Source organism: Thermobia domestica, chromosome 4, assembly GCF_964235325.1.
Source record: "Thermobia domestica chromosome 4, izTheDome1.hap1.1, whole genome shotgun sequence".
Classification (NCBI taxonomy): domain Eukaryota; kingdom Metazoa; phylum Arthropoda; class Insecta; order Zygentoma; family Lepismatidae; genus Thermobia; species Thermobia domestica.
In genome coordinates, this window is record NC_137457.1 from 144991909 (window position 1) to 145012596 (window position 20688).

General features: G+C 35.8%; 1 protein-coding gene across 1 annotated transcript in view; it reads left to right on the plus strand.

Annotated features, from left to right (window-relative positions):
- The window catches only part of LOC145682902 (uncharacterized), a 1185542-nt gene that overhangs the window by 322038 nt on the left and 842816 nt on the right, over positions 1–20688 (plus strand). The window contains exon 8 of the mRNA XM_081754263.1: positions 9614–9637. Coding sequence (XP_081610389.1) covers positions 9614–9637 — 24 coding nt within the window. The remainder of the gene's footprint in view (positions 1–9613; positions 9638–20688) is intronic.

Sequence of the window (20688 nt, forward strand, 5' to 3'; positions counted from 1 at the left end):
AACGCGACGAATCCAGACAAGGACATGTCACATCTCGTCTCAGATTTAACAAAGCCTATATTGTCTCACCCATGCTGAATTGGAAATCTCTGACCAGAGTTGAAGTGGGTCGTGTGTCAAGTCAGACATGTGGGTCAATATGTGTATGTCGCTTAGTGGGTCGTGGGGGAACAGGATGTGGCCCACTGCAATACACCATAAACCAGCGATCTATCGTAACCTATAGACTCACTACGACCAACCGACACACTCTGCTTAGTGCATTGTATATAGCATCATCTGAACAGTGGTGAATTTGTCTGTATTTTACTTTTAAAGTCTGTATTTTCATTTTTTTCTTTTTTTGGCATTTGTTTCTATTTACTTACCTGATATCACTATATCTAAGAAGGAAAAAGCAGACTTTTTTACAGAAACTTCGAAGCCATATTTCGCGAGGTAGTAGTGCATATTTAAAGTGTTAATATTACAAACTGAGAGAGCGCAATAGCCAGAAATAGCCTAGAAAATAAGTTTTAAATTTTCGACTCGCCGTATATATGATACGACGCCTAAAATTACAAAGTGACGTTGTTTCCGAATGTGGAGCATTCACTATTCGCACATAAAGGGTCCCGAGTTCGATTCCCGCTCGAATCAACATGTATTTGCTTTTACCAGTAAAGTAGTCATTTATAACTACAAGTAAAATATTAATTCATCATATGTTTATAATGCATGAAACAACCGGAATTTTTGACCCTTAAGTACTATGGACGAAAATAATCACATAGCTACTATGGAGCGGTCTGTCAGACCGCATTGTTCTTTTTCATTTTCTGAAAAGTAGTGTTATTATATATTTTTAAAAATGCTATCCTACATATTATAGTTGTTTATAGAAAAATAAAGCATAGCAATTTCACTTTGGAAAAAAAAAATTATATTATTAAAACAATGAGAAAGAAAACACAGTTAGAAGTTGCAACAATGCTTTCTCTGCTATTATAAAATTTTAATTATTGAAATATTCCATTTATTTCTCTGTTTCTATATAGTCAAAATAACACTATTCCAAAATATTATTGTTATTATAGATGCACTGAGAAAATACAGTAAAAACAGAGAAAAGAATCATGGAATTGTTGCTTTTTCAAACCTACAAGAAAGTATTGTTACATTTTTGTTTAGTGAAAAGGTAATGAATAAAAGTAGTTTATCGTTCTTATATGATGGAGAAATTAAAGAAAATGCATTTTATCGGTAAAGAAAGCACTGTAATAACTTTTCTGACCTCATGGACTTTCTTTGGGTAGGCACTTGGAACTTTTCTTTGTTGCACTGAAAGCACATCTGCACCCCACACCGCTGACATGAATATGTTTCTTTCTGCTTAGGACGGATTTTACAGAAGGCCATGATTTCCTCTTCTCGAACTCCTCACTCGTACGGGATGGTAGAAATCTCACTTTCAATTTGCAGTATGCTCTTGATTGAAAAACTCAGGCCTTAGTGGCACATGTCCGATGAGCAAACTATGTTCCATGTGATGCCTCAGAAGTCCTTTCTCCAACATTTTCATAAAATCAAATCTTGTCATCACTGCTGACTTAGTGTATGATTGATGCAGAACATAAGCATTGATACCATACGCAACATCCAGCATACGCAGCATAAAGAAAATTGTCAATGGCTATTGTCTTGTTAACGACTTGAGGTGTAATTTGTACATTTTTAGTCTAGAGTATCCACTCCGCCATTAGTCATGTTATAAGATATGACTATTTCATGTTTTCCAGTCTCTGGCTCATTATTTGATGTGTGGTGCCAGACAAGCCACACGGTAAGACACAAAGCAGCTAATAATTGGCAAATAACGAAAGACTGTTAAACCGTAAAATACTCACGTAACTACTATAGTACGTCTGTGAGACCGTGCGACCCATCCAACGCCGCGCACAGGAGATCAACTATAACAGAAACTTCACAATATGTAACTATTTGTTAGACAGGAAGGTACATGAGAAGATCCACTTGTAATGGTAGTGGTATAGCAAATATAATGATACAAAAAATCACAGCGGTCTGAGAGACGGTCCATAGTACTTACGGGTTAAATCAGTTGTAAAACTTTTTAATGTTTCATATGAACTAGATAAAAATATAACCTATTTCGTAAAGTCGTTAAATGATAAATGTTCTTCACGATTCGTGTCTATATTTGTGGACAGAGTGCGAATTGCAAGGGGGATAATTCGGAAATCCCCTTTGGCTATAGCATACATCCAGTACTCCCTAGCGGATTCCCCTCTCATCTCCCTTGCAATTCGTACACTGTCCACAGATAAAGACACGACACTTCGGACACAACGACCGTAATACAGCTAGTGATATCAATATATTTATGAAATAGGTAATATTTTGTATCTAGTTCACATAGAGCATTGACAAGTTTTACAACTGATTTGAAAATTCCTATCATTTAGACCATATGATGAATTAATATTTTACTTGTAGTTATAAATGACTACTTTATTCGTAAAAAGCAAAAACAATTTGACTCAAGCGGGAGTCGAACGGTGGACCATTTACACGTGAGTCAGGAATGCTCACTACTGTGCCACAACGTCACTTGATAATTTTAGGCGTCGCACAGTGCGTCGACCAATGGACAAAAATGAGAAAGGAAACGATTTTCTTCGGACTTGCAAATAGCACGGAATGAAGCACAAATGATTCAGAAGACAGAAATACCTAGCCTCAAACTGATGAGAACCCGTCAGCCTACACAGGGCGCGCGTAAAGTTACCACATTAGACCGACCCGAGTCGAGATGACACTCTTACAGATAACAATTCGCATGCACAACTACTATACTAGGCTGACCTGAGTCATTATCTCCAAAGCGATCGCACTGGTGTTTCAGACCAAAGCGAAAGGTGAGATCTTTTGTCACTAGTGGACATTTATAGCACAGGTACGTTCTTTCCTTTACGACGAACGATTGGTAATCATCTTTTACTGGTATAGTTGGACTATCTCAAAAAAGCCTAAACATGTCTTGAGATCTCTGCAGGAATATCTTCCTTTAATGATTTCCTTTGGATTCAGCAATAGTGTGTGTGCAAGTGTCCGCATATTGACTGTAATTAGTGAAATTGCAAAAGAAAACGCAATGAAAAACAAGGATATTTTTGAAAGATGGATAACAACCACCAGCGCTAGTCAGAAGAAAGCGGAAACTATGCAGGCTATTTGTAGTCGTTATAAACTTGAAGACGCCACGGAAGATGTGTAAAACAGTTTAGAGATATTTAGTAAGTTATTAATATGACCTTAAAATGGAGGATGTCGTACAGAGTTTCGTATGTTTTCCTAGCTAAAAATAAAGAGTGGTTTGATCGTGCATATACCCTTCCGAACTATGTCTTAACAGTGATAACTGCTCGGTATCACAGCAACGTGAAGACCGATGTAGCTTCCTCTACTCGCGGTAGAACCAGTAAACAGTTCGCAGAGTGTTCAGGAAAAAACAAAGAAAAGGGGCTTAGATACTCTTGTAGCGACTAAATCGGCAGAGGAGCTTGCCTTTGCTGTCAAAGAAGCTTCAGTGAAATTAAATACACCAAGAAATGACGAATAGTTCAAAGGATTGTCGGTTATGCGGAAGAAGCTTTAGAAGCCCTCCACAAAATCTTCCGTCACACTAGGCTACATCTTATAAATTCTTTCTTCAATACTTATTTAGACCTAATGAAGCATATGATTGTTCTATCTGACCCTATCGTCTCCTCCAACATACAGATTCACGCAAAAAAAAGGAGGACAGATACGGATCTGGAAAGTTATTTCAAAACTGATGCTGCTAATGCTGTCCAGCTTCATAATTCTGTCGCTATGAAATTTGATAACTTAGACAGTGATGGTACTGGCTGATCTTAAAACGAATTCTAGAACTATTTCAGTCATTTCATGCACTGCATTTCATTATATTTTAGTGTCATGTAGTATGGGTTTGTGTTTACGAGTGCCGTAAACAGTAAGGGCCTTATGCAAGTCGTCTTGACGTATGTTTAGCGTCATACTAAAGCCCTGACTACTGCAGGAAACGTAGGTTAGTCGAACTCTTTAGTATGACACTAACCACGCGCCAGAACTACTCTGCCTAATGCCTTAAATGCCTAACTTAGTTTTTTTACGTCCCTGAACGGGATATTATTTTCTATATCAGTACAGTTGTCAAGTTCGAAAACTTCAAGAACAACTTTGCTTCAGTCTAAGTGAGCAAAGAACGCCTTGGGACATAATAAACATGTAATAAAAGCTTCATTATGATTTGTTTTATTTTTTGTCCATTACTCCCATATGCTCAACGCACTGTGCGTCGTATCATATATATGGCGAGTCGAAACTTTAAGACGCTTATTCTAGGCTATTTCTGGCTATTACGCTCTCCCAGTTTGTAATATTAACACTTTGGATATGCACTACTACCTCGCGAAAGATGACCCCGAAGTTCATTTAACGAAGTCTGCTTTTTCCTTGTTAGATATACTCATCCCTGGTAAGTAAATAGAAACAAATGCAAAAGAAGAACAAGAAGAAGAAAATGGAGATCCTAAAAGTAAAATGTAGAAAATTCATTACTCTTCAGCTGGTGCTATATACAATGCACTAAGCAGAGTGTGTCGGTGGGTCGTAGTGGGTATGTAGGTTATCGTGGGCCACTGGTTTATTGTGGTTAACGGTGGATGGCGGTTTCACGGTGGACGTCCTGTTGACCCACGGCCCACGATCTACTTCAACTCTGGTGAGAGGCTTCCAATTCAGCATGGGCAAAACAATATAGGGTTTGTTAAATCCGAGAGGAGACAAGACAAAGCATCTGTCTTGTCTCGTTTTCGGAGACGAGACGTGACATGTCCTTCCCTAGACTCTTCGCTTTTTACATGTCCTGTATGCATTCCATAGCCCTCTCTTGTCCAATTATCAACTTTAACTTGTAAACTTCGTTACATTTCGAAGCCGCAGAGCTTCCAATTTTCCTTCTATTATTATGAGATTTACGAAAGAAAATTAGACGAAAGGAGACTAGATAACAATCCGACCTCGTATCGTCTTCTTTTCATTAACCGTCATTGTTTGATTCACTAACTTGTGTTCATAATTGCATTTTTTAAAAATCATTCTATTTTCTACGGGTTTCATTTCATGGTCAGTCTACAGTTTTTATTCTACTACTTGTAAAGTGGAATTAACATATGATAGCTTATAATGGTGTTGTGAATATTTGTTATGTGTCTAATTGTTTGAAACCAGTGCATATTTAGACAATCGAAATTTGGTAGGGATAATTGCATTCATATATTACTACTTAACAGTCTATGTATGGTATATCTATAAGTGTAGTGTTGTACGTTTCCCTTCGTAGAACAAAGTTGTTTGAAGGCTGTGGGTTAAGTGTAATGGGATTGTATAATAGTCATGGCATGTAACATTGACGGGAAAATGGAAGTTAGAACTACAGCATGAAGTGTGGAAAGAGAGATCTTTTCTGTTTCTTCTTTTTTCTCTTGGAATGTCTGTAATACATTGCTTGTTCCGTTCACTGTATCGCTATCTGTCCTCGCTGCTTCCTTAAGGCGTTATTCAGCGTGCCTCGGTGGCTAGCCTCTGCAGTGTAATATGCATGATTCACGTGTAACGCAGTGTTGCAATTAATTCGCTTTGTCTGAACAAATATAGTGCTTTTGCTGTCTTTAATATGAATAAAACTGGTTGTGGAAAAATAACTGAATACGAATCTGCTAAAAGTCTACTTATATAGTTTAATATTCTAGTCTCAATATGGCCTTTAAATCTCAAAACTTGTGATTGTTTTCACAGGACACATTTGCGGAGAGGGGGAGTTGTGTAAGTCACAATATGTTGGCATTCGGGATATTAGTGGTACGTTGTTCGGATCTTGGAACTTTAGCTGATAACGCTTCCAATTATTACTTTGCTCTTTTATTTGTGTTTGTAATCGGCACTCTTATAATGTAAGCGTCTATTTGTTATCTCGTTGATTTTAATGGAAGCACCACACTCTCAGTTCCAAGAGCATCTCTCTCTTTCTCTTTCTTTCTTCCTCTCTCTCTCTCTCTCTCTCTCTTCGTCTCAGGGCAAAATCTTCGAAAAGGGAAAAGTGCATAGAAATTTTACGGCATTTCTGACATGATGGTCTCTGCAATAAACACATTTCTGACGAAATCTGCCTATCGTAGAAAAACACATGGGCGAAATTCGCGAAAATTTCCAGTTTTTTTATCACCACCCTCTGATACAACCCCTGATTAAATATACTTGCTTTCTCATTTTCATTGTTTCACTTCTCAAATAAATTTCCCCGAAATTTTTCACTCGTTTTGACTTAACATACTAAACTGGTAATACGCTCTCTTTCACCACCTTTCATGTGCTCTATGCGTTATTAAAAAATATACTACTTGGAGCAGATTCGAAAAGCCGCTCTTCGAATTTGTTATCTAGCGCCTTAACCACTACACCAAGTTCGTTTCTTGATAAACGCTTGTTTGTTGGCATACTTGTATATTATGTTTACACTTCGACAATTTTTACTTTTTTTCTCCGGTTAGGAGCTGTTTCCGGCTTTCTTTTTCGGTGTCGCCCTTTATTTACACTATGCACTATTCGTATTCACAGCTTGTGCCCCTGTGCAGTGTCTTATTCAGATAAGACTTTTCTTGTTGCTCCTCAGTAAACAATTGATTGATTTAATTCTCATACTCTCCGTAGATGGAGTGCAGAAATGCCAGACTGAAAAAACAGGTGTGCATTTACTTTCCTGACATATAGTACATGTAGTTGCTTTTTGACCTTTTACTAACTGCGGAAACACAACCTCAATGTGTTTCTCTGTTTACGAGTAATTTCGGTTTAAGTATCTGACCTTTGACCTCGGTGGTCAATGCTTTTGTGACATGGAGTAGTTGATGATCCATTACTAAATGTGGAAACACCACCTCAATATGTTGCTCCGTTTGCGAGTAATTGGCGTTTAAATATTTGATCTTTGATCTCGATGTTCAGTTCTTCTGTCCATGTAGTAGTTCATGACCTGTTACCACTTGTGAAAACACCACCTCAATACGTTGCGTTTACGTGTTATTCGGAATTAAGTACTTGAACTTTGAGCTCGATGGTCGGTATTTTGGGACAAAATGTAGTATTAGATGACCTATTACTAAATGTGCAAACAGCACCTGAATACGTTGCTCCGTCTATTAGTTCTTAGGGTTTAAATATTTGAACTTTGACCACGATTTAAGTACTTTTGAGACAGTAGTAGTTGATAACCTGTTAATAAATGTGGAAACACAACCTCAATGCGTTGCTCTGTTTATGATTTATTCGGGTTTAAATATTTGACTTTTGACCTGAATAGTCAGTGCCTTTGGGACATGTAGTGGTTGGTAACCTATTACTAATTGTGGAAACACTATCTCAATACGTTGCTCCGTTTACGAGTTATTCCGGTTTAAAAATTTGACCTTTGACCTTAATGATCGGTGCTTTTGTAAAATGTAGTGGTTGATGACCTGTTGCTAACTGTGGAAACACAACCTCAATATGTTGCTCCGTTTACGAGTTTTTCGCATTTAAACTTTTGACGTAGATGGTCAGTACTTTTGGGACATGTAGTAGTTGATGACCTATTACTAAATGTGGAATCAGCACCTCAATACGTTGCTCTGTTTACGAGTTATTAGGATTTAAACCTCTGACCATAATGGTCAGTACTTTTGGGACATGAAGTAGTTGATGATCTATACTAAATGTGGAAACAGCATCTCAATATGTTGCTCCGTTTACGAGTTATTTTCGTTTTAAATATTTTACCTTTGTCCTCGTTGATCAGTACTTTTGGGACTTGAAGTAGTTGATAATCTATTACTAAATGTGTAAAGACCACCTCATTATGTGGCTCCGTTTACGAGTTATTGTGGTTTAGGTATTAGACCTTTGACCACGATGGTCCGTTCTTTATCGACATGCAGTAATTGAGGAATGCTATGTTACACAGGGGTTGATAGAAAGGAACGAGTACACCCCTTATTACATAGGAATGCTGTTAAGATAGGTGTTCGTAGTCTGTGTAATTTCTGCTATGTTGAAATAGAGTTTGAAAGTGTTGGCCATGCAAGAAAAAATTTCATAGTCTTATGTAATTTTTGCAATGTTAAAAATAGTGGTGGAAAAATAAGTCATACTCTTTCATTAGCTTTGCTATGTTCTTTAGTCTTATGTAATTCCTGCTATGTTTTAGAGAGGGTTGGAAAATAAGCCATACTCTTTTGTTAGCTCTGTCATATTACATAGTCTTATGTAATATGTGCTGTGTTAAATAGGCGGTTGGAAAATGTGTTCATTGCCGTTTATCGATCTGCTATGTTTGTAGTCTCTGTGCTTACAGTGTTATGTATTCTACGCTACGTTAAAATATGGGTTGCAAAATGTGTTCATAGTCTTAAGTAATTTCTGCTATATTAAAATAGGGGTCTAAAAGGAAACGATTACACCCCCATTATGTTAATAGCCTTTCTGCTGTGTTACATAGTCTTATATAATTTTTGCTATATTAAAATAAAGGTGGAAAAATAAGCCGTAATCTTTTATTAGCTCTGTTATTTTATATAGGAGTTGCGAAAATAGATGTTCGTAGCCTTTGTGTAATTCCTGTTATGTTAAAATAGGGGTTGAAAAAAGTGCTCATAAAAGGGAACGAATAGACCTTTAAAATTGGGTCGTAGGGGAGAACGAGTTTTAGAGGTGTTCGATTTTCCATGGTTGAATGGTACGTGGGTCATGGGCTGTGTTACATAGTTGTATGTAATTTCTGCTATGTTAAAATAGGGGCTGAAAAAGTGGTCATAAAAAGGAACGAGTACACCTCCAAAACGTGCTCATAAAATGGAACGAATACATCCCAATTCTGGGTGTTCGATTTTCCATGGTTGGACGGTACGTGGGTCATTTCGTATCATGCGACACTAGACTATCGAGTACTTCGGATCAGGTGGGACCTGGATTGAGCAAGTATGGCCCAGATCGGTCATTTTGCCTCTATTGTCATGAATTTTCCTGGTTATGCAACCATATAATATGATGTATTGAATCTAATTTTGCCACAAAAATTTATCTAGAACTTGTAACTCATAGGATACAATTATAAGTTCTTCTTAATGATATGCCGACATTGGACACAATCTACACTTTACTGCACTAGGTTTAAATCGGTATGTCACACACGACCCTCTATTGTAGGTGCTTACCGTCTCACGAAAGTTGTTAACAACATGAACAACCAAATTTGGGCTTTGTGTCACCTACTTTTAAAAATAATGTTTGAATCACCGTCTCCGTTTTATGTTGTAGCTTCCACTACTGAAGATGTTCAAAATTTTAAGATCTTTGATGATCACGATAGTTCCCTTTAAGAACGAAAAAATTGTAAGAAACTCTCACATTTACACTTCCTCTTACGCTAAACGAAATATATAAATGAGTTATATTGCATGAAATATTCAAAATATAAATACGAAGAATCATATATATATAAAATTTATTTCAGCTAAAGAACCAGATGAGATCATTGGTGAGTATTTTCTTTTTCATTTATTCTTTACTTTGAAACCCTTAATTAAAGCCGTAACGTGTACCATTTAAGTAAGCAGTAAACAGAAATAATTTTATCACACTTTCTTATGGAATATAGCGAAATCGGATATTAGTCCTAATCTAGAGTGAATGGAACATGTGTTCATCTATTGCTTAATTTTAATACTAACAAACTTGAAAATTAAAGCGGATTATAAGTATAAATTTCTTCCTTCAGATCTCACATTAAGAAAAAGTACAAATTATGCATAACGTATTGTTGAATTTAAAAGTTTGTGCTCATGAATTTAACACCTAAGTACTTCTGAGATCTGGTATAAGAGGATAAGTATTAAACAGATGGCGGAAAGTTAATTTTTTATATATCTTTCTATTCCCTAATGTACCCTTGAAATAAGTCGTTCTTACTTTGTATTTCTGATATTTTAATTCCTTTTTTCCTTTTTGGACCATGTGCAGAGACCCACACAGCAATGAAATATTTAAAACGTTTCTAAAACGTACCATCATTTTCCTTCAGAAAATGTATCCTACTTCCCTTAAGGAAATATATTCCATATATTGTTGAAAACATTTTCCAATTAATACTGAAAATATTTTCGCAATATACTCAAAAACGTTGTTGAAATATTTTATACGCCGTTAGAATAGTTTTCCAAAAAAATGTTTTCTGTACCATTTCCACACATTACTGAAAATGTGTTTCAAACGTTTTATACAATGTTAACGGAATGATTTTTAAAATGATTCGCATGGAATATTTGAAAATCATTTGCCAATAACACTGAAAGTCATCTGTTTAAAATAAAGAATTTTTTTCTAAATATTTTCACAATGTATTGGCTTCTTAGTTGAAATGTTTTCTGAAGATTTCTAATTCATTTTTAGCAAAAATTAATGTTCTGTAAAATAATAATTTTAAAATATTTTCCACTCATACCAAAAATATTATATATATATATATGACAAAAAATATTTAGTGAATATTTTCTGTACATTACAGAAAATATTTAGAGAATATTTTGTGTGCATGACAGAAAATATTTAGAGAATATTTTCTGTACATGACAAAGTATTTAGAGAATATTTTCTGTACATAACAAAATATTTAGAGAATATTTTCTGTACAAGACAGAAAATATTCAGAGAATATAAGGTAGACATATCAGAAACATTTTCAAATTAGTTTCCTTGGTGTTTTGTAAGAGTAGAAAATGTTTAGAAAATATTAAGCTAGTTTCAGATATGAATTTGTGCTAAGAAAGAAAATATTTACGATTCATTTTTCAAATAGCAATTGATATGTTTTTGATTTGTTGTTGTATGTAGTTTCAGAATGTACTTAAAATACTTTCTAACGAATTCTGGTTTTCACACAGAATATTTTAAATTTTTTCTGAATATTTTTTCGTCATTACCACGATAACAACTACAGTTTGAAATACATTTCTTTCTTCAGAACTGAAGGAAATGCATACTGAACAGTTTTCCAACTCTTGTGAGTTAAAATATCTGGATTTCATTTTTACAAATTGATGGGGTGGTAGAAGTCTGTGTATGTTGGAACCGGTATAGAACACGCGGAAACTTCTATCATCATATAAATTTGTGGAAATAAATTCTAGTATTCTAACTTATAGGTTGAAGAAAGAAATGTATTTCAAACTGTAGGTGTTATGGTGGTAATGACGGAAAAATATTCAGAATGAATTTAAAATATTTCTCTGCGAAAACCAGAAAATGTTAGAAAATATTTTAAGTACGTTCTAAAACTACATACAATAACAAATCAAAAACATATCAATTGCAATTTGAAAAATAAATCGTAAATATTTTCTTTGTTAGCACATATTCGTCTGAAACTAGTTTAATATTTCCTTAACATTTGCTACTGTTACAAAACACCAAGAAATATAATTTGAAATTTTTTTTGATATGTCTACCTTATATTCTCTGAATATTTTCTATCATGTACAGAAAATATTTTCTAAATATTTTGTCATGTATCCGGGATCCCTTAATATTACAAGGCGACACCACAGGGAACACTGTGCAGTATAAGTGGAGAAAAATAAATTATCTCGGACACACTACATTCTATATCTATGTCAATATTCATTGAAAAATATGGAGGAACAATAACAATCGGAACAAATCACATGCATTTTGTGAAAAGTATTCTTAATGGAACTCCTTAAAAATGCTATAGTACAGTTTCTTACAAAAGTATTAAAAATATACGAAACTTACAAACATGTGTATATAATGAGTTTTTCTTATAAAGAATCACTATAAAACGTGCTCATATCACCATGAACCATTTTATTGCACTATGACTCTTAACACAAGGACGACGTGGACCACTCAGATGTTCACAGTCAAGGTGTCTTAATTGTGCTCTTCGTTCTATGTTTTACACAACACTAAAACAGCTATTGTAGTCCGTAAAATAAATGACAGAGCACAAGAAAGACATCCCAGGTATCAGCATGTGACTGGTTCATGTCGTCCTTGTGTTGAAAGTCATGATGAAATAACTCGAGTATAAAGAAATCAGGTCTACTAAGCTAAAGTACATAATTACAAAAGGAAAGAAAATGCAAGATTGAAAAAAGAATGAATGGTCATTCATTCTACCGCTCCTGAAGTCAGTGCTCACGCAACCAGACCGCATTGACTATACCGCGACTTGTGAAGTACTTGAGCAACAAGTGTATATACTACAGAACCTCACTGGTGGTAAGATTTATACATGATAAATGGAGACAATAACTTATTTTATATCGTGTAAATATTTAATGCGATATACAATCGATTATTTCCTTTAGTTATCGTATCTAATAGAGAAATTATCCTTAAAATGATCTAAATTATACCATTTTACATTACTTATGATTGCATAACAAACCGAAAGCCAAATAAAGGAATGAACCTTTAAAAGGCATTGCATAAAATAAAATCCTGTAGATTTATTGAGAATAATTACAGTAATAATTACTTAATTTTACACTGAGAAAAATCCATTATCCGGAACATATCAAATACAAGGATTCGTTATGTTCACTAAGGAAATATGTACGGAGCGTACTTTATCCATATACTACATAGGTGTTGCCTTTCACCCGCTTAGATATTACATGTCTACTAAGGAAATCTGTACGGAGCGTACTTTATCCATATACTACATAGGTACTGCCTTTTACCCGCTTAGATATCACATGTTTACTAAGAAAATCTGTACGGAGCGTACTTTATCCATATACTACATAGATACTGCCTTTTACCCGCTTAGATATTTTATGTTTACTAAGGAAATATGTACGGAGCGTACTTTATCCATATACTACATAGGTATTGCCTTTCACCCGCTTAGATATTACATGTTTACTAAGGAAATCTGTACGAAGCGTACTTTATCCATATACTACACATGTACTGCCTTTTACCCGCTTAGATATTACATGTTTACTAAGGACATCTGTACGGAGCGTACTTTATCCATATACTACATAGGTACTGCCTTTTACCCGCTTAGATATCACATGTTTACTAAGGAAATCTGTACGGAGCGTACTTTATCCATATACTACATAGGTACTGCCTTTTACCCGCTTAGATATCACATGTTTACTAAGGAAATCTGTACGGAGCGTACTTTATCCATATACTACATAGGAACTGCCTTTTACCCGCTTAGATATTACATCATTTCCCTGCAGGATGTCTGACATCTAACAATCTTCTGTATTTTACATACGTATACGTATGTTAAATACTTCAGCTATATGTTATATACGTCCATCTGTGTGTGAGATACAGACCGCCTATAGACACTCTTTCTTTCGCCATGACTGACGGCATTAAAACCACCGTATTTTGCTTGCGAAATGAGGTTGTTTACAAACGGAAAAGAAGAGAGGAAGGAAACAAAAGCCTAGGTAAGTACAATAATTAACTATTACTTTAGTTAAATATTCCATTAATTATATATTCTTTTAGTGTAACTTGCTTTAATATAATACTAAGTAAATAATGTTGTTTATGACTACCATTCTTACTATGGTAACTCGTTAATGATTGAGGAGAATGGAATGGGTGAACCTGAATTTTGAAAAATCTTTGAATATTAATGTTTTGAAACATTTTACGTTTCAAGGTAGCAAAATGAATGTTATGTGTTTATTCATTCCGTTTTATATGTGACGATTTATTATTTGGTGGAGATTTACTACAGGACTGTTTAACATAATTGCTAAGAAACCGTTTTCAGCACGAAAATTTCCTTGTGTAGATAAGATTTAGGATTTAGATTTCTGGGCTTTCGGCATCAATGGCCAATCCAAGAGATGACGTCCCTCGGAGAGCACACTATCCGGGGAAAGGAAGGGAAGAAAGGATTGGGGAAGGAAGAAAACGGCCTGGGATCTATGTTAGGTACCACTCCGGCATTTGCCTGCTGTGAATGAGGAAAACCCAAGGAAACCTCATTCAGGATGGCTGGACTTAAAATTTTTGATAATTTTTCGACCGAGTTCCCCCACCGGGATCGAACCCTGAGCTTTCGCACCGAAGGCGAGGCGAGAGCTACGCGGGGCCACTTGTGTAGTCTAGAGAACTCATTTTTACTAGGATATTTGCAAGATTTTTTCTTTTAGTTTAACGTGCCATGATTGTACATCAATGTAAGTAAGAAGGTGAAGATGATATACATGGTAATGGCGGAATCAAGAAAATATAAGGAAACTGGAAAGTCTTAAGAATAACCACACCTACAGTGTTTACCAAAAGCCTATTTGTCGGGATCAGGAATCGAACCAGGGACCTAACGGGTCAGAGGTAAGCGCTCTACTACACAGCTTTCTTTTGTTTAAAGAACTTGTTTATATTGAAATATATATATTTTACGAAGATATTGACATATTTTACAGCTTCACTGAAATTTAAAAAAAGAAAGTAGTCAGGGAGAGCTTACTTGTCAGGTTTTTATTTTTTAATTTTATTTTATTTTATTTTATTTTTATTTATTCATTTATTTTTGCTTGTTATGTTCCCTAGTTAATTAATGTTTGGGTTACTGAGAATTAAAAACTTTTTAGTATTATTGTTATGTCATCACTTTGGAACCAAAAAGTTAGAATATTTTTTTCGTGTTTTCATATACAGTAGGAAGTTGGTGAGTTTGTGCCTTAGCATTGCTTTGGTTTCCAGAACGTAATTGAAAGTCATGTTCAGTTAAGTCTTGGCGGGTTTGAGTTCGTGAAGTGTCAGGCACTGCTTGTGCCCCTAGCTTCTGTCTGTAATGTTTCCTGGCTTTGGGCTGTGACGTATTTATGTCGAGGAGTACCAACGCAGACCGCGTGATATAGCTGCAACAAACCTTCAACAGTTACGAGTGCCATGTGTTTCAATTTCAGCTTTCGTTACGGCGTGACTAATTCAGTATAGTACTAGGTTCAAATTCTATGGCTGGTAAAAACGGTATATTACTTTCGTGGTGTGGTAAGAAATACAACGTAATAGTTATTAGTTTAATTAGTTTAATTAGTCTTTCTTCATAGTTTCACTATTTCTAGAAGGAATTAAGTATTAACGAAGTACTGAATAAGCAAAAACACACTTGACGTTTACTATTTCTCATACTCCATTGAGAATGTTTTGATCCTCAGTTGCTCAAACATCCAGTGTGCGTTTCTTTTTGCTTACACTGCCTTATAGATGAGCTCCCTCGCGGCTAAGTGGTTAGTGCACACGCCTTTGGCGTGGGACACCTGGGTTCGATTCCCGGCCAGACTGTATGTGGTTCGGATTCCACATTAATCTGTAGGTCCATGTCTCATACAGCCTTGCTGCTGAAAGGAACGTTAAAATCAACTCAGCACTGATTTACAGATGCAATTGTTCGATTCCCAGTTCGAATGAAGCTTTCTACGGGCAGGGAGCGACTTCTATATATACAATCCAAGCATTTTATTTATCAGTCAGTGATGCAATATATATATATATATTAAAAAATTGAAAGTGACTATGTTTGTGAATCTTCATCTCTTAATGGCCGCTGTGGCTCAGTGGTAGAACGTTCACCTCCGCTGCTTGGGGTCCCGGGTTCGATGTCAGGCCCAGCCAAGTGAACTTTCTGGTGGACAAACACCGTGTGCGTGGGTTTCCTCGGAGTTCTTCCGTTTCCTCCCACTTTCTTCATTCCTCCATTTCATTCATTGCTCATCATCACCGTCTCCTTTTTCCTAACCGGCATAACCGTGGGACGTAGTAAAACTCAAAGTTTTCATTTCATTTTTACTTAATCACTTGAACCGCCCGACGGATCTCGATCAAATTTCCAACGTAGATGCGGTTCTGGCCTGCGAGTGTTTTAAGCTATTTACTTTGAACGGCAGAACTTATCGGAGGGGAAGGAGGGGGACAGAAAAATAAATAAGACTTAATTTACTTTGAAGTGTAAAAGTGCGAGCGTTTTCTTCTCTCTTTCTCTCTCTCTCTTCACTCCTCCAGTCTCCTCTCGCTTTGATTTCATGATTTCGTACTCTGATGAAAAGTATTAAATACCACCAGGAAAAGTACTAATTTATAACCTCTCTTTTAGACGCCCCTCCAATCACGCGCCCGGGGCACGTGTTTGCTTGCTCGCCCATAGCTGCGGCTCTGTGAGCTACATAACTAACATACAATGCTTACGTAATACTTTGAGTTATAAATACCATTAAAAAAGGAAGAATTGCATGCTTTTTTAACTTTCGGAAAGAAGCTACTATGGGATTGAAGATAAGGTTGAAAAGGCAACACATTTGAATGCAAATGAAGTGAAACACATTCCAGTCTATACTTTCACCCAGCAGACCTATTGTTTGGAACCAAAAAAATGTGACTTTTGGAATCTTGTACTTAGGTTCACAGCGGAAGCGACGAAATAACATGACTCACCCATTGTAGCTCTCCCCGCAACCAGTGTTGCCAAAATATTGACAATAAGTTCGTGAAACGAGAGGTGGCGACTCCAATTTTGGGTCGCTATAAAAAATGTCTATAATTCATTGTCTATAAGCATTGTTTTAAAGTTGTAGATGTAAACTAAACAATAAATTCTACTCACTGGCGCAAATCCCTGGGGGATGACGGATACATGTCCCGTCCAATCTTGGAACTGAGGGGGACTTCTCCTAAATAATCCTATTTGAAATGTGTTTTTTGGGAGAAATTTGATGATTTTTGTCCTATTGCTACAAAGGAACGTGAGATAAAATAGACGTTCCCCAGAATAAGCCTCAAATCTGCAGCCTCCCAATGCTGAAGACAACTCTGATCCTCCACAACATTGTTTTTCAACTTCATAAGTATTTTGGACATCGCAAAAAAAAGTATGGTAACTGTCTTACCCGTCTCCCCAACGTTGGAGACAAATTTGAGCCACTGGTTCTACTCACATCTTTGTAAACAGGGCGCAATCAATCCTTTAAATCAGGGATCATTTCAGATTGTTTCGGTTACTTTTGTTCATATTGTGGTCAAAATAGTTCCGAAATAATTAACACTACCGTAGTTACGTTTAGCAATTTTTTGTAAAAGAAAAAGTGTAGAATAATTGAAACACCCCAAAGGACAAATATAAGAAACACCCACTTTGCCTTTATTCACGCATCTATAGCTTATCTTGTTGCTATCGGTAATGATGTATTACTTGTGTCTCTCAACGGAAACTCAGCGAACTAAAAGACATCAAGTTTTGTAGTTGTTCTTCGTTAGAGGGCAAGGGTAACATAACAATGCAGGATTGTGGGGCAGTGGGTATGCTGTATTTCCAAACTCTTTATCACTTGCGCTGATTAAAACAAACAGAAAAAACGAATATAAAAACTGTTTTGAACTAATAACGCTTCTCTACAGATGAACATTTTGTTTGCATCAAAAAGTCGCTAAATTTGTAAGTAGCTAAATCGTCATTTAAAAATCACCCAAAACAGTTTCCAATCGAAAAAATTATTTTTTGTCGCTATCGTAGGGCGACCATACGTCCCGTTTTGACTTGGACAGTCCCGTTTTAGGGGCGTGTCCCGGCCGTCCCGTCAGTAGATGGAAAAAAGTAGTATTCGTCCCGTTTTGTGTAAATGAAAGAAGTAAATAACAAACCCAGTACCTTTACTCCTTTTAAAAGTATTAATAATAACAAAGAGGCAAAAATTGAACTGAAATTCCCTATATTAAACATACTCTATAGTTCGTAGTACTGCTCGAAAGGCAGCAGAGGTTTTAGCAGTTGGTTGTGTGTTGAACAAACTTCAAGGTGTCTTTCCTTTTTCATAACTACCAGCTCTGTAACAAAGAGAGAGAGGGGGAACACTGATATCAAGGCACTGATAAGAACGAAGGTAGATCTAAAAGTCTAGGGTTGCCAGAACCTGTCAAACTGTCCAAATTTTAACTGAAAATTTTATGGTCACCCTACGCTATCGTTGAGGTTGAATTCCTCTGATTTTGTGACTTTTCCCAAAATTGGCAACATTGACCCCTACCGAACAACACCCCGTCATCTTTAGCCTAGCCAGCATAATAGTGGGACGTAAAACATAAAGATTCCATTTCATTTCGAACAACACCCCCAGAAACCTACTGTTATGCCATTCTCAAAACACCTTTTTGTACAGTTCTCCCTATTCGAAAAAAATTGTAAATAACAGGGTTCATACATAAATATGGAACTCAATTTCCCTGAATTTTCCAAGTTTTCCAGGTATAAATTTTGCAATTTCCAGGTCCAGTGGAAGAAAGTAATAATACGAAAACACATAAATTTTATGAATAATATATTTATATACAATGGCGAAGGGTGATAGTTTCAAGAGGGTAGGCCCAATGTTCTACTACTACTAATAATAATATTAACGATAGTAATGATGATGATCATAATAATAATAATAATAATAACAATAGTAAAATGCAACAGATTAGACATAAATATTTTACTACAGAAATACAAGAAACGAATTCACATAAATTTAATGCAATTGTAGTTCATCGACAGCACTTATTCGGATCTCAATTTTCATAATGAAATTGACGTATGTGACTCATAGCTGATCTTAATTCGCCATAATGCAATTTAATTGCTTTAATTGGCGTGATCGGGTGGAGAAGATGGATTGTCGCATTATCTGTGCTTCACAAGAAGCATATGCTGAAACAAAAACTGCTTGTAAAATTTTGTCTTTAATTATATTGTTCAAAACACATAACACGCATTCAATCAAGATATTTTGTGTGTCACTTAATTCCCCTTTAAAACAGAATTATACTTAAATATTTCCATACGCTGCTCTTTATTTCAACAACTATACACACACACACTCTCTCTCTCTCTCACACACACACACACACACATATATATATATATATATATATATATATATATATATATATATATGCAAAACTCTCTTACCCTCTGTTTGTTCTATTTTCAACACATGCGTTAGTCTTCGTTCCTTAATAACACATTAATTTTCAAAAGACCACTGACTGACATAGAAGGTTCTTTAATAGCAATTATACAGTATTACGTATATTCATATTCTCCACTTGCTGACATTTTCTCTCATTCACTTTTGCAAATGTAAGAAAAAAATCACCCATAATATCTCAAAATCACACAGTCTTTCTAATGAACTCAGCGAGTCTGATTTCGTGCAGGTTTGCACTAACGCAACGGAATAAAGGGGCATTAGTTTGCGATAATAGGCGTAGTGCCTTTAGAATTTCTTGTTCCAGTTTTTTGCGTTGCGTTAGAGTCCGCAAAATTAAGCAAAGTTGAAACGGAATGGAGCCCACGTTATCTTGCTCTTTATTTGTTTGATATATCGAATCGAAATGGAAGGTCTTGAGAGAAACTAGTAGGTAGAACGAAAGTCGATAAGGGCTGAGGCCGATCTCTTTCGCAGGTTATACGCTGGTGAAGAAAACTTCATTTCCAACATTTTCTCTCGCGGGATTTTCTGAGTTGCTTGGCTGTAGTTCTTCTGCCACGACCCGCTCGGGAGAGTAATACTCCCGGAAGTACGTTTTTTTCGCGCGCTAGTCTAGCCAGCTGTTTTACGCGCTATCCTAGTCAGTTGTTTTAAGTTGGTCACAAAATCTATATAATTTAGTACAAGGGGAACTAAACGAGCCTTATATCATGAAGTACAAGGGCAACAAAACGAGCCCTGAGGGGCTTCTAACCCGTTCCTACTATTACTACTACTTATCTGCACAAAAGTAAGTAAATCACATTTTTGAGTATTATTTTCGTATTATTTTAATTTAAAAAGTTTTATAAAAATGTAAAAAAATGTATAAAAAACTTTCCTCTGGCCGGGTTTGAACTCACCCCAAGAGATTTTCGTTACTAACATATCGCGCTAGCCCACTTTTTTTTTAAAAAAATATTGTAACTCAAGAATCAATTACATTGAAGTGGTTATGCTTTTGTCACAAAAAAGGAAGTTACGAGAACAATGAGTTGGCTATAAAATTTGCAAATAGCTTATTACGTACATCCTTTGCTAATTTGGAGTATTCTTGTTGTAAATACTGTACATAGAAGGCTCCCCCTGCTTCTAAGTTGGAATTAAAAATATATTTGACGGTCGTTCCTATATACCAATTGACACTATGTTGTTTACTAACGGGATAAAAACGATAATCAGGTCTTAAAACTATGCTAATATTTATATTGCGTTCCGAACTACGAGTAAGAATGGCTAAAAAGTGACGTAACTGAGGCCAGATTTTTGTGGATTCCAGACATATCGTGATTCTATGAATCAACGTATCTATATTGTTACATCTATTGCAAAGAGCATCAGGATTAAAACCATATTTGTTTCTCTTTTCTTTAGTATCAATAACATTATGGACAATCATAAACCAGATAGATTTGCTGGCAACACACAAGGTCGAGTCATTGATATTGGCCCAAATATTGGACCAATTACACAAGCACTCATCTAACACAATTTTAGGTGGGACATGTAATCTAGTCAT